The sequence below is a fragment of the Osmerus mordax genome, chromosome 1, assembly GCF_038355195.1.
Source record: "Osmerus mordax isolate fOsmMor3 chromosome 1, fOsmMor3.pri, whole genome shotgun sequence".
Classification (NCBI taxonomy): Eukaryota; Metazoa; Chordata; class Actinopteri; order Osmeriformes; family Osmeridae; genus Osmerus; species Osmerus mordax.
Genome location: NC_090050.1, coordinates 14,863,815 through 14,877,870, shown reverse-complemented (window position 1 = coordinate 14,877,870; position 14,056 = coordinate 14,863,815). Strand labels below are relative to the sequence as shown.

Sequence of the window (14,056 nt, the reverse complement as noted above, 5' to 3'; positions counted from 1 at the left end):
TGTCCATGTCTCTGTGTTAACAGAGCAAAGGTTGACTGATGTGTCTCCGTTTGCTGTGTTTAGTTATTTATTAGGGTGGATAAGAGAGCTGTGTTTAGAGTGACTGTTGTCTGGGCAGCACAGCACAGGCCAGTTCAGCTGCAGGTCATGCCCTGCCCCGCTCTGCTCCACCAGAAAGCGTTTGAACTGGAGACGTCTCACTGACACTGAAGGGCCTCTTCCTGTGCTAGGATGAGATCACCTCAGTACATGCGTAGTGAGAGCTGAGGTATACAAGCAGCTGCACTCCTGGGGTGGGGACGGAGGAGGATCCACACAACTATTCTAATGTTTTTGACCAATTTAAGTCATTATAAAATGAAATCTTTTAGTATACATGGGATTTTCAGGCGCTTGTCCTGTTGGTATTTACTTATGAACTAAGTTTAATTAGACAATTGTGGGACATGTTGCTTACTGATGCATGGTTTTCTTTTCCCTGGTTGGTTAACGGTGTTGGTAGCCTCACCTCAATCCTAAAATCCTCACGTTTATGATATTTGCCCAGTATTATCTGTGCTTGTGGATGAATGGGAAGATGGGACATGAGGAATGTTGAAGGTCATCCTCCATGATTTACACAGGATAGAGCAAAGGAATCCTTGGGAAAATACTTGGGGCCAGGATCAAACAGATGTCATGTGATATGTTCTTAACATTGACCTTTAAATGCATCCATTTCACTCTGACGGTTTGTAAGTAGGACTGAAGTAATAGTGCATTTAAGATGAAGGACCAGTTGAGAAAAATATAAACTGTATATTTAAGTTGTTGGTTAGTTTCCAAGTGATATTAATAGTGGAAGTTTGTATAGATGTCTACTACAGGTACAGTATTATACAATTTGTAAAAATAATTCTCAACATTATTTTAAACAAAGGTTTCTGAATGATTTGAATCAATGTTATTTCAAGATGTAAACTATAACCACCTGGTGGGTGCTGATTGCTATGCTATTGCTATTACTGAGATGGTAACGTGGTCTCACTCTGTGTTGGAAGGTTAGCTTTGTGTAATTATTTATGGGCCTATCCTTTTGGGCTGTGGACATTGTAGGTACAAGGGAGAGTATCTTGGACAGCCTAAATACATTAGGCTAGCACCCAGGGAGAATTTGGTTGTCCTACCAACTGTAGTTCCCGTGTAATCAGACATTACTATTTCCCTCTATTTAATGCGTAGAATGTGAATGTGAATTGTTTAAATAGGCTACATAGTCTGTAGGATTGTTTTAGTTTGACATCACATACTTGAACTAATTGAATTATTTTATCACAGTCCTATTACATGACTGTTCAACCAATTCAGGTATAATTTTTCATCATTCGTCATTTGGGCATTGATGTCATGCTTTTAAATCCAACAAAGCAACAGCATGTCTCTGCAGCCTATCTGACGTTAATGAACTTTGTGAGGAGGTTGTTGACTCACTTCAAGGTCGGTTTCTGAGAAGGAGATCACGTTTTCTTGTCAACATATTTACAGCGAGACATGTGTAAACATTGTAAATGTATACAGGTGCAGAGTTGATACAGGCGTATTTCTCTTTTCTTTTTCTTTTTTTTGACCTTTTCCCTCATGACACATGCATATGTCCCAGGGTGCACCAGGAAAAGCACAAATGCACCCTCCCAAAGGCTGCCGTAATGTCGTGCCTGCTTACAATATGAAGCTGTGAAGAGCAGGCCAGAGAACACTAAGGAATGCCAGGGTAGTGGGGTATTAAATAAGAATTAATGGAATGTTGCTCTGGCACATGTAGTGTAGAAAAATACAATTTATGTTGCCGACTACTGGCCGTGAAGGTGCATTTGGACTTAGTATCCTTTAATTAGAAGTGAGATATTAGCATTTCATAGGGCTTTACGCTGGGCGAGGGTATCGGCCGGCCGCCGAGCCTTCATTAGCCAGCCTCTCTGCATGTAATGAGGGCCGTCATTAGCTGATGGAGTGGATTTGCCCTAGCTCTACCTTGAAAGGCACATCATTTACATACTTCCAAGAAATAAGGCCTTTAATGGATTTCTCAATGAATAAAGTAAAATGCCACTTCTTAAAAATTTGAAGAGTCAATTTCTGATAGTGTGCACTGCTAGCTGTTCCCTTCTTTTGTCGAGTGGATGGAGAAGAGAGCAGGGGGACAAAAGAGTGGTGGTGGAGGGGGGGGGGGGGGCGACTGAGGGGAGGAGGGGGTGATTGAGGGGAAAAGGTGAGATTGACTTATGTTGGAAACTTAAGGCATCGGAATTCACTTTGTGAGTCGTGTAGTGCATCATAAATTCTGAATTAAATCAATAATGTGAGGACGTGAAAGTATAAAAGCGGTGTATCAAACAGGAGAAATATGACATGGAGACTGACTTTTGCCTCTAGACATGGGAACATAAATAAGGTGTGCATGATTTGTGTCAGAGGCCTGAGGAAGTGAGGCACTGCTTAGTGGGAGTGGTGGGTGTGGGGTTGAATATTCTCCATGTTTATCAGAGGAAATGCAGGACAGGCAAATATAAAAAAAATATAAGTTTCTCTAAGCCTTAAGCCCCAGTGCAATGCTCTGAATTGGGTGTTAAGTGATTAGTATTTCATTGATGAACTGCAGAAGTGGCAAGTGTGGGAAATTGGATCTTTGATCTCATAGTGTTTGGGAAATACAACCTGAGTGTGTGGAGCCTGCCAGGTAAGACGCCTCCCTCCCCTCACCATACACACACACACACACACACACACAAACACACAATTACACACACAGTCACAGACCTGTCGCCGGGGGTGGGGGTGGGGTGGGGGGGGAGAGGAATCTTCCTCCCCTTCTCCAAAACACATATTTGTTTTGGATGTTTTCATTGGAGTCTACACGGTGATTACAGATGATCATTAACAAAATTGGGTATTTGTTTTAAACTTTAACCAATCACTTTGATATGCTAATTACGGTGTAATTTAATTTGAGCCCCGTAATGATGATGCTGTTATTATGGACATAAATGATGCAGTTAAGCTGAGAGTAATCTCATTTGCATACTGTACATGCCTGTAAATTAAGCTCTTCCTGCTCTGCTTCAGCTTTAATTTTCCACTTCTTTTCACACAGCAGCATCCTCCAGCCCTGTGCCTAATAGCAGGCCGGCCTGTTTGATGTTGAGAGCTGCTTGCTTACACTAAATCTAGTCACAATATGTAATACATAAAGAGCCTCATTATCACTCTGAGTGTTCCTTTAAGAAGTTGGGATTAATAAGTAGAGGTGCTCTGGAGACTTTGTAGTGAAACACACGTGTATTTTTGCCCCCACCCATGTTCGTCTTCAGTGTTAAATCCCCACCCCAAAAAACTGAAATATTGCCAACACCGAGCTACAATAATGATGTCCCAGGAATCGTTTGAACCCACAATCATAACAGATGCCTTTCCTGTTAGTTGTTGATCATAGATACCTTCAAAGGGCTGATTGTATTTTGATATTTTGTCTTTGAAAAGATGAATGCCCGCTGTATGTGTTTTCCCGGCTGTTTGTATCTCAAAACCCCCTTTACCTTACAGTACAAGATCCTAATTGAGATAGTGCCATGGCATATTCAATGCCAAAAGATTTTTCTTCTGTTGGCTTGCTTTTGATGATCCTATAAAGGTGACTGCTGCTAATGCAGCAGATTAAAAAGCCTATTCAGTGCTGTATCTTCATTAGAGAAGCACCAACTCCTGCTCTCATTCTCTGGTGTTTGCCCTGAGAGGGTAAACATGTTTGTCACACAAAGGTGGATGTATGCTGATCAAACACATGAATAGGTTGATTGTGAACACCAAGGTCTTCAGCAAACTTCAGAGCTGAACTCTTGTGCACAACCTTACGTTATATAAACTTTTCCCTTTTTGTGAAAGCCTCTACAGCACATGCACAGCTCCTTTTGTGTTTTGAAGGCTGCGGAAATATTTTATGGACTTAACACTGACAATACAATTGCCCTTCAGCAAGAATGCTCTTCCATTTTGTACCATAAAGAATATAATTTTTCTGCTGGCCCGTTTTCTCTGTTAGTGTCTAATTGGCTACATAAATCTCGTCCGTTGAGAGTGAGGAATGTTGCAGTGTCACAGAGTGTAATCTTCACCCTTATTTACCAATTCATTAAGATTCATTGATGCAGGATCGGTGAGAGGAAATGACAACATAAATCAGACCTCCAACATAATGACCCTAATCAGTTGGGAATTGCAGAAAATGTCATGATGAACTATGTCCTTGTATTAGTGCCACTGTACATTGTCATTGTGCTGCTTTATGAGTTGGACGCATCCTCCTGACATGGGCTGTATTTAACCAAAAAGAGTTGTTAAAACCTGATTCCATTAAAGTGCTGAGATTCATACAAGGTCTTTCGGTATTTAGCCCTGCGCCCTTTACCTTCAATTTAACTGCTTAATGGAAGGCTAGTAAGCCTCCTTTTTAACCCTCCTTGTTCTCTCTCCGGGAAGCAGGGGCTTTTAAAATAATGACACGCTTCTTAGGCACAAACTACCCCACTAACGTCTGGGAAGACCTGAGGAGGAGACTGTGGGAGGGGTCTCCGGTTAGTCCCCTCCGGGGCCAAAAGAAATGGTTATAATTTTGTTCCTTGTTCTGATTGGATAAGTTATGGATCTTCATTAACCAATCAGTTGGAAGAGGTCATTAACAAATGTGCTTGCATGGATGTTGTGTAGTTAACGTCAAGATAACACTAGCTTCTCAGCATTTTTCTACACTATTGGATTGGATTCAGGTTGAATGGACTGACAACCTCATCTAGTTGAATTTAGTGCCAGCATCTTGGCTCATTAGAGAGAATTAAGATAAATATGATATTTCTTTATTTTCTTTATTTGAATCTGCTGAGAAACCTGCAACTTGCCATCTGAGGATAAATGACATTGATTAGACACCACCATTTTGATCTCCGTTTTTAACGTATTGTTTATTTACCTTACACATGTTTAGCAATAGTTAAATATGAATACTACAGAGGTAAAATGTCCATTATATTTCCTTACCATTGTTTGTTTATGAAGGTTAATGATTGTATCTGGCAATCAATAGCTTAACTTTATCTCTATCTGACTAACTCCAAACAAAGGGACTGGCTGGCAGACACCTGATGGGTATTGTAATCTGCAGAGAGACTTAGATTTAACACGGTTTAAATATTAAGGGAAACTCTCAATCTATGGCAGGGGTCATGCTGATCCATTGACTTCATCCTGTGGGCTATTTCTGTGTGGTTGGGTGGTGGTCGGTTGACAATGTTTTGTACATACTTTACTGTATTGTAGGCTTGTTAGTTTGCTACATGTTGTGTTCAGGTATAATGGAAAGTGTCATCCACTTTCTCCAACATGAATGCTAGCAAGAGGCCTAGCTTAAGCTTGTCTCAATGCAGTGGTGTGCAACTGGGTAAGTTACCCCTTATGACAGTGATTCTAATAATATGGCCCTCCCTTGGTTTAGACTCACAGTATTAATTAGACAAGTTCGCAAAGGCTAACCTTCCTTTCCCTAGGAAAATGCATCTGACACATTTCCTCTCTCCATAAGTCCACATTTACACCCCCATGGGAATGGCCCTTGCGTGAATTCTAGTAAAAAATGATTAAAAATATATGACACACTTTAAGTAATGTTAAAACAATAAGCGATTTTTCAGATCCCATAGGATGCAGAGAGATTGAAGTCTGTGTTTTTCTTTCGGCGTGTGTGTTTGACAGGTCTAATTGGTAAGATGAGCTTGAGGGGAGCGAAGCCTGCCGTTCCCACGCATCGCCAGAGCCTGGTCAGAAAAGAGGCCCCACGTCTCCTGATGTCTGTCCTCTTGCTGTCGTGTTAATCGGCATGAGCCACATGTGTGGGAGATTATTAAAGTCAAATGAAGGAGACTGTCCCAAGAAGGTGTTGTGGACTATCTTTAAACAGACTCCACATCCTAGAATTACTATTCCATTCAAGTAGAAGTGGCTGGAAACTCATTAGACTTCTCTATTTACGCAGTCTCTATCGGCCGTGGTTGCACTAAAAATACCATGGCCTGCCTTACTTTGGTGTGCTCAGTCATTCTCTCTGCACAGCAGGATTGTACGTTCGGTGTATATGGGATGGCTTCATGCTAAGAAGACAAACTGTTTTGTGTATTTCCTAAAATTATAGATCTACTTAGCCTCTCCACTGGAGTGTCTGCTTTCTGCTAGCATCCTTATTGTTCATTTACCTCAGCTGGTAGCGTGATAATAGGTTCATATTCATATGAATCATCATCCCTGCTATCACTGGAATGTCAAGGCCCTGTTCTCTGTCAATTCTGTTGTAATACATCTGAACCTAGATTTCATGCTTGAGGATCCCATTACAGTGTTCTCAATGTGTCATAAATATGTGTTTGGTCTCTTAGATCATTCTACGTGGGGGGAAAATGGGTTTGGAGCCTATATAAAATGAGTATGAAAGTTGGTTTGGGAGACAACTAAGCATGAGGGTGGGGACACCTCAGTGTCTTGGCTCAACCCAGCAGATGGCAAGTGTTGTATGCATGAAACATTCATGCTCAAGGGGACGTGTGCATCCAAATTCCTCACATTTACTACAGTAAATGTGAGGCTTCTTGTAACTGTTACTTTTTTTCCGCTCTGGTGTTTTGTGTTGCACCAAAATGAATTAACAGAACAAAGTTAGCTACATTTGAAGCCATGTCATGTTTTCAGGCATTTCGTTTACTCCAGACCTTCACAATACCGTTTGAACACAAATGAACACCACCATCCTATTTATCCCTCAACATATACAGATGCTCTCAGAAGCCCTCGTCATCCCTTGTTGTTGTCAAGCGCTAGTTACTGAATAATTGAGGACTGTAAATGGTTAACATGTTTTACAAGTTCCTCGTTGTGGTGTTCTGAAGAGGCACTGGGTTGTTGGGTCTGTGAAAGTGTCTTTCCTCTTAGTATCCTGACTTAATGCTCAGGAGACCCTCTACGGCCGACCCCACCCTCACCCTAGCAACCCCCACCTTGTTCACATTCATGGTGGCCGGCAGCAGCTGTAACACACCACCCTAATGCTTCTTCAAATGTCAGGAGAATGACTGTTTGTTTGTCTTCAGTCCTCCCTAGCTGTTTATTCTAGCTGGGCTGCATTTGCATCGACCTTGCTTCCCTAAAGCCTGGCCTCTTTCTCCACCCAGTGCCTGTTTACTCTGGGCCTGCCCTGAGTGTCACCTAGGAAATCTGTTGATCATTCCACCTGGTTAATGTTAAATTGCTCCAGCAAGGAGATGTGTTTGTTCATAAACACAAACCCTGCTCCCCCTGTTTACTGTAGCCATGGCAGCAATCACTTATTAAACAAATAGCTGCTTTGTTTGCTGCTCTGAGTGGTCGCTTATCCCCTACAAGGTCTGGAAGGAACTTTAAAAAGCTTCTGTGTCTCGGTGAGAACGGGGTTGGGGGCAGGGGGGGGTGGAGGGAAGGCCTGTTTCTACAATGTTGTCACAGTAGTCTTGAGATATGCCTTGCTTATCTGTGACTTTTGGTTGAAGTGGCTGGTGAGATTAGAGGGTTGTTTGGTCTCACTGTGAAGTCTCCGTTGGCGGAATGTCATCCCAGACGTTGGTTCTGCTCTTCGGAGAAGGGCGATGGCTTCTGCGCTGAGTGCCATGCGAGCCCTGATTGTGGCAGTACTTCTGAGTGACACGTTTCTGCTTTATGGAGGCCCTACATTGAAGGTACACGCAAGGGAGGGCTGTGGGAAGGGATTCAGTATCCAGGCTCATGTTCACGTTGCATGTCCTGTAACATGTTCTGGAAGACAAAAGGATGGCCCCGGTGTTGAGAAAAGTCTGACCATGGAACATTGGGTGTGTTTGGCTATTTGTAAACAAGATTATATGGACCAGTGAGGCTTATCCTCAAACCAAGCCAAAACACAGCAGAGCTCCAAAATCTCTGAGCCTTGAGAAACCAACCAAAGACGCATAGTGCAGTCACACCTTGGTACAGGCTGTTGTGTTGTCTAGTCTAGCAACCAAGCCTAACCTAAACACCAGCCCCAAAGTACACCTCTCCCCTTTGTCTTCTTCTTTGTGTGTCTTTATCTCCTTCTCAAGAATGCTGTGCTTTTGTTGTGTGCATGTGTAAACAAGGGCTGTGTGAGAACTATGCGTGTCGGAGCAGGTGGCCGCTGAAGGTTTACTGTCATGAGCATTAAAGAAAAACAGTACATGGAGAAGGGGTCAGGGCACAGCTGTGGAGGCCGACCCTACCTTAAATTCACTGCTGACTGTTTGAGCTGTTGGATTCCAGGTGTCCATGACAGGGGACATGCCTTGGATTTTGTTTCTATGTTTTTAAGGAGAAGCCTGGAAGACAAGAGGCAGGCTTGATTAGCTGTGCGTGCCTGCTGCCCTGAACCTGTCTGGTCAGGTGGGAAATACATGTGACTCTGTTTGTACTGTACTCCCCATATTAGAGGCAGTGAAAACACAACCAAACAGAAACTGACCTTTTTTTGGATCCACTGTTTGTTCCAAACACTTGTTTGATTTCGCAAGCAGGCGCTCTCTTTCAACCCAAAAGACCTGTCTTCTGATGAGCAACAGCAGAGCCTGTGGACTGTTGTTGCATCTCTCTAATCTCCTGGAATTTCCATTATTTGTTGTTTTTTTGTTTTTGTTATTTATGCAAAAAAAAAGTGTTGTCTGCCCCCTCGTGTGTCTGATTGTGTTGTGTGCACTGACACATTTTTGTGTATGCATAAGTGTTTGTTTGTGCATGCATGCATGACCGCACACAGTGTGCTCAAACCCCTGCTGAGTACAGTACCTTTAGCAAGACATTGACACATAATTACCACTGAATATGGATCTGTGTTTAAATGGAACGTAGAGGAAAAAAGAAAAAACAAAGCTATTTGAGTCATCATGGACATGGGCTAACCACCAAACAAACTGAAAATTAATGCAAGTCCAGTCACGTGGTGAACTATCAAGTTGGCTGTGCCTGAAACATCAGACTGTCCATGCCTCAGTGCTGTACAGATTAACATTGTTATCACCAGAACTCTAATAAGACTCTTTCCTATCTGGTTGATATTTATGATGGATAATGCACATTTTCCATTTTCATTCTTTTCCAATTTTTTTGCGCTCATGATATTGCAGCTTTGAATTATTCGGCGGTAAAATTAATGAGAAAGTAGATTTATGGGTTTCATTTGTTTGTCAATTCGAAAATTAATTGGGTGTTAATTTTAGCCGTCCCTCATCAGTGCCGGTTCCAAGCATGCGCGCATTACTTTGCATTCATTGTAGCTTTCCTCTCCTTTATTGTGGGTCACTAGTTTTGCATACATTAAAATAGCCCTGCGGCTCATTCTCCTGATTACTTTTGGAGATGCCATGCATTCAGAAATTTACGCCTTTCTGTTATAATTATGAAAATTTTGCATGGAATGACAGTGCATGCATAATAGCCATTACTTTCTCCCTTTTATGTAGCTTTGGAAAAAAAGAAAACAGTCCTTTTTTTCCCAACTCGATGTCTTTTATTTGAATAAGAAGTGGGGTTGAATAACGTCAGCATGTGGTTTATTTCAAATCGCATTTCATTTGGCCTGAGAATGTGTGTTTCTAATTGGTGTCTCAGAAAGGGAGTGTGTGTGTGAGCGAGGCCTGTAGATGTAGTTGTGGCTGGCTCCCTCCCATCCCACAGTATTCCTCATGCTCACTCCTTGTTTAGAAAATCCCATTATGGAGGGAGTTTGTGCCAGACTGGAGGGGTGAACAGGGTCAACATCTGTCTGGAGGGAGAGGGGGCTGAGCCCACGAATGAGGCCCAGAGACCAGTGAGCAGGGCCCCAAGCCTGGGCCCAAGCTGAACTGACAGGCCCAGAGTGAGGGGGCGTTGTGACTGAACCAGTACTGGCCACCATGTCAGATGACTCACCAGGATGTACTGCCTGCAATGAGCTTACGTCTACACCCTACTCTACAGTGTAGAGATAAACAGCATTGTGAAATGCAGTTTGATTTCTATTACTGGTGCCAGTGGCACCACTCCCCTACCCATTGTTTTAAAGTGGTAATCATGAGCTTCATTGTATACCAAAGATGGACTATGTCTCTTATTTTATAATTGTGTTACTTATTTCTAAAAAGAAATTATGGAGTGACATGTTATCAACCTCAATTTCATATCTGTCGGAGTGATGGTGTGTTCCCATGGCCCTGCAATGTCTCAGTCTGTGTCTGGGTCTTGTTTAGATGAAGATCTCAGGAGACGCTGGCCCCTTAGCTGAGCACACATTAACACGTATTGGCCCTCCTATTACAAGGCTTTAATGCAACACTATAAATTAGCATTTAGTTCAATTTTTACCTTCTTTCATGATGAGGCCCAGTGTTTTAAGGGCATTTATTCTGCTTCATATAAATAATTAATCAGCTAGGTTAATTTACTTCTGCCTGACTTGGTCAGCTTCATTAACTGCCCTGGAATTGGTAGACTAGACGCGCCGCACCAGTGGGGCCTGTGATAAACACAATAGATGTAAATCTCACTGCTGATTTCGGGAATACAGACTTCAGATAAGCATCAGTGTTGCTGGCTCACCCCCTGAGAGATGGGAGGGAGTGAGGGTGAGGGCAGAGGGATCTGTCTGGGTTGTCATTGCCCCAAAAAGCTGAAATTAATGATTGACAATGGAATCAGGCTATGTGGCTGTTTAAGTATTGAGCTTGACTGTTGTGTGCTCATTTGGCTTTCAGTTTATAGCATGTACTATATGAAAACGTATGCACACAATTGTACAGCTTTTGTTTCTGTTTGTGCTTTTCGAAGGAAATTGAATTATTACAGACAATATTTTTGCCTGGACTCCTAGGGTCTATTTCAATTCAGTCTCATATTTTGGTGTTAATTGAGCACCCCTTTAGGAATTGCGTGTTTTCGCTCGGCCTCAAAATGGACGTTTCTCATGGAGATCCTTTGGCAGGCCCACACGATTGCCCTGTTTCCCATTAAAAAGCCATTCTGCAGTGGTTCTTCTGGGACCATACGAGTAAATATATCCATTTCCATAGAAAGTGTTTTGTTTGTGAGGGCGAGTGTTTTCTTGGGCTCCTCTGCTTTCCCTCAGTGAGGTTGGGTTCCTTTCAGATGTGTGCTGGTTTCCCCTGTACACGGCTGTAGCGGAGAACACAAACAGAACCTGAGCTGTACTCCTTCCTCCTACCCAGCACCGGCATGTCATCTGCAAAGGATCTGTGCCGGAAAGACAAAACAAAAGAGCAGTTCATTACTGAGTGGAAAGAGAAAGAATTAGAGTGTGTGCGTGCGCTTGCTTCACTGAATACAGTGCAAGCAAACAAACAAGAAACAGTCGGGCATGAACCAATAGGAAAACCTGTAATAAAAGGAAATTATATGGGAAGGTTATGACACGTGTTTATAGTTAGGGCCAGAGTTGAAACGTGTGCTTGTTTTAACAGCTGCTTCTCCAAACTCTTTGCTCTCAGGTTGTTAAGTCATGATGCAAGAATCTGGGACGGAGGCGACAAACAACGGCCCAGCCAATCAAAACGGAGCAGTGAACTTGGAGGGCGGAGCCAGAGAGGGCAGGGACGCCAGGCCTGAGAGTGCTACTCCGTCTGTGGACGTGACGGCCGCTGACCTCCTTCATCTCCAGCAGCACCAGGTACACCCACACCCCTCCTCTCACACCTGGCATCATCAACCCATGTCAACAGCATCCCCAATCCCCCCGCAAAGTGCTTGTTAATATTTTATACTCACCCGAAAGTACATCTAGTACATAAACACATTATTATTATTATTTATGTATATTAAGGGCATTTTTAATTTTTAAAGAAGGAGAAGTGCTCTCTGAGTGATTGTGTGTTTGGTTTCGGACGTGTTTACTGTAGCATGCATCATCTGCATTTTGGTGAAATATTTATTCTGTTAGTTGAACATATTTTAAGTGTGTAGGTGCCACAGGATTGTGGGGACAGATAGAGAGCTGTGGCGTCCAATGGGATGACAGGTTTTCCCTTAGCTCATTGTAAACATGGCCTCAACCCTCCCAACTGATGCCACACTCCTCTACGTCCAACCAATAAGGCACAGGGAAACACGGCAGATTTATTATTAGTGAAGCCCAAAACATTTGCGCCGTCTGAGACTTGAAGCAAACAGACAAGCTCTTTCTATGGGTGTCAGTGTTATGTGTGCCACACGACACTGTGTTTAAGGAAACAACATTGAAAAGATCAGGGTGTCTCATGCTATCTCGGCCCTGCAGAAACACTGTGGTTGCTGTCAGGAGCTGTTTGGCGATGTTGCGCAGGCTCTGAGGTGCTGTCTCTTGTCACGCTGGGTCTGTCAACATCTGTATGGAGAAAAGAACGATTCTGAAGAACATCTTTCGTTTGCGGAACATATTGTACTCTTACCCATGTAAATTGGTGACTGTTGCCCCCACATAACATGATCATGCATTGTAGCAAATACTGTATGTATTGTAGGTCTAATTGGTAGATTCACCCAGCTGCAAAGTTCACTGAATGTCAGGGAAGAGCAGTAAAAAAAAAAAAAAGAATATACAACTGGACATGCATACATCTGTCCTGCTCTGCAGTCTCTCTGCAAGGCCCAAAGACCTAATCCAGATTGGCTGTCCCTTCTATCTATTCTCCATCACTGCAGTCGTCTCCCCATCTTTTTCCAGCTTAAAACAAGTATGTCGTCAGTGAGAAAATCACAGCCATGCTGAATTCATTACTGCAGTAGTCACACAAAACCGTGGATAAAATTTCAATAACTGCAGGCCACAGTTGAGTAAACAGTTGCACTGAAACTTAATTCCTGTTGACTTTTCCTTCATTCTTTGCCAGGGGCGCATTCTGATTCGCTCTGCAAAGACAACAGGGGTTACAACTTTGATCAATGTGAGGCAGACAAGAGAAAGATGGGGAGAGAGAGGGAGAGAGAGAGGAGTCTAATGTGTCACGGATGCACACTTGACACCGAGGGGAGAGGGGAAAAAAGAGAACCTCCATAGCATGGAGAAAAACATTCAGGGACAGCCTCTGTTTCCTAGTCATCTGCTCCGAGTGATTACTCTCTAAGATCAGGCACCTTCTACACAGAAAGTGACAAACGGGCTCTTTAGATTCCAGTAAACACGGGTTAGACCATCACAGCACCATTCTAACTCTTCATTTCAGTGTGGCACCTGTTTTCTGTTTAGCCCTCTGTGAAAGAAATCCCTTGGTTAATTTCTGTGACAGACGGTGGATGCTGGAAACCGCGTTTGGTGTATTAATTGTTGCGTGTGATAAATGGTCCATGGTTGGGGATGAAGGACAAGATGTCTCACTCGGAGCTCCTGGCACTCTCCTTTGATAGGGTACTTACCAGTGGAGGATTCCTGAGAAGGCGCCTGTCGTTTTATTCTCCCATTAGACCAACCCAGGATTTCACTCATGCACCATGAACCATGTTAATTGTCCCTTGGGCATTAAGATCTTCGCTCAATTACTCGATAACTTTTACTTTTGTGGCATTTTGCAGTCTGTCTTTTAAGTTGTATTTGCTAGTTGCACTAATATATGGCTAACTGACAAGGAGGACTGGGTTTCTGTTTCCTTTGTTCTCATGGAAACATCCAAGTCACTTTTTCCCTTTTGGTGATGCAAAAATCAATCTAGAATTTTCAGTGCAAATATATTAGAGCCCCCTGAGTCAGTGGGAACAACAAATGTGGTGGTGGCATATCATTTATTCTTATTAGGGAACATAACCATGAAAGACAGTGCTCATTAATAAAGATGGGGGATAAAATAATTGTAATCTGTTTGATCATCTTGATTCTGACAGGGGAATTCATCTTGCCGACTAGTCAGAATTGGGGGAAGTGGACCATAAGCTTGACTTAAACATCTCTATTAGTAAGTCAAACATCAGGTGAAAGGCAGTGTAACGATTCCCTATCTTGCTT

At 42.8% G+C, this 14,056-nt stretch overlaps 1 protein-coding gene across 8 annotated transcripts in view; it reads left to right on the top strand.

Annotated features, from left to right (window-relative positions):
• The window catches only part of foxp1b (forkhead box P1b), a 130,819-nt gene that overhangs the window by 45,446 nt on the left and 71,317 nt on the right, over nt 1–14,056 (top strand). For 7 of the 8 annotated variants that reach the window (XM_067242106.1, XM_067242024.1, XM_067241943.1 and 4 more), the window contains one exon: nt 11,574–11,752. In XM_067242106.1, coding sequence (XP_067098207.1) covers nt 11,585–11,752 — 168 coding nt within the window. In that variant the 5' untranslated portion in view covers nt 11,574–11,584. Of the gene's footprint in view, nt 1–11,573; nt 11,753–13,991; nt 14,007–14,056 lie in introns of those variants that run through there. The other variant, XM_067242329.1, reaches the window with a different exon arrangement.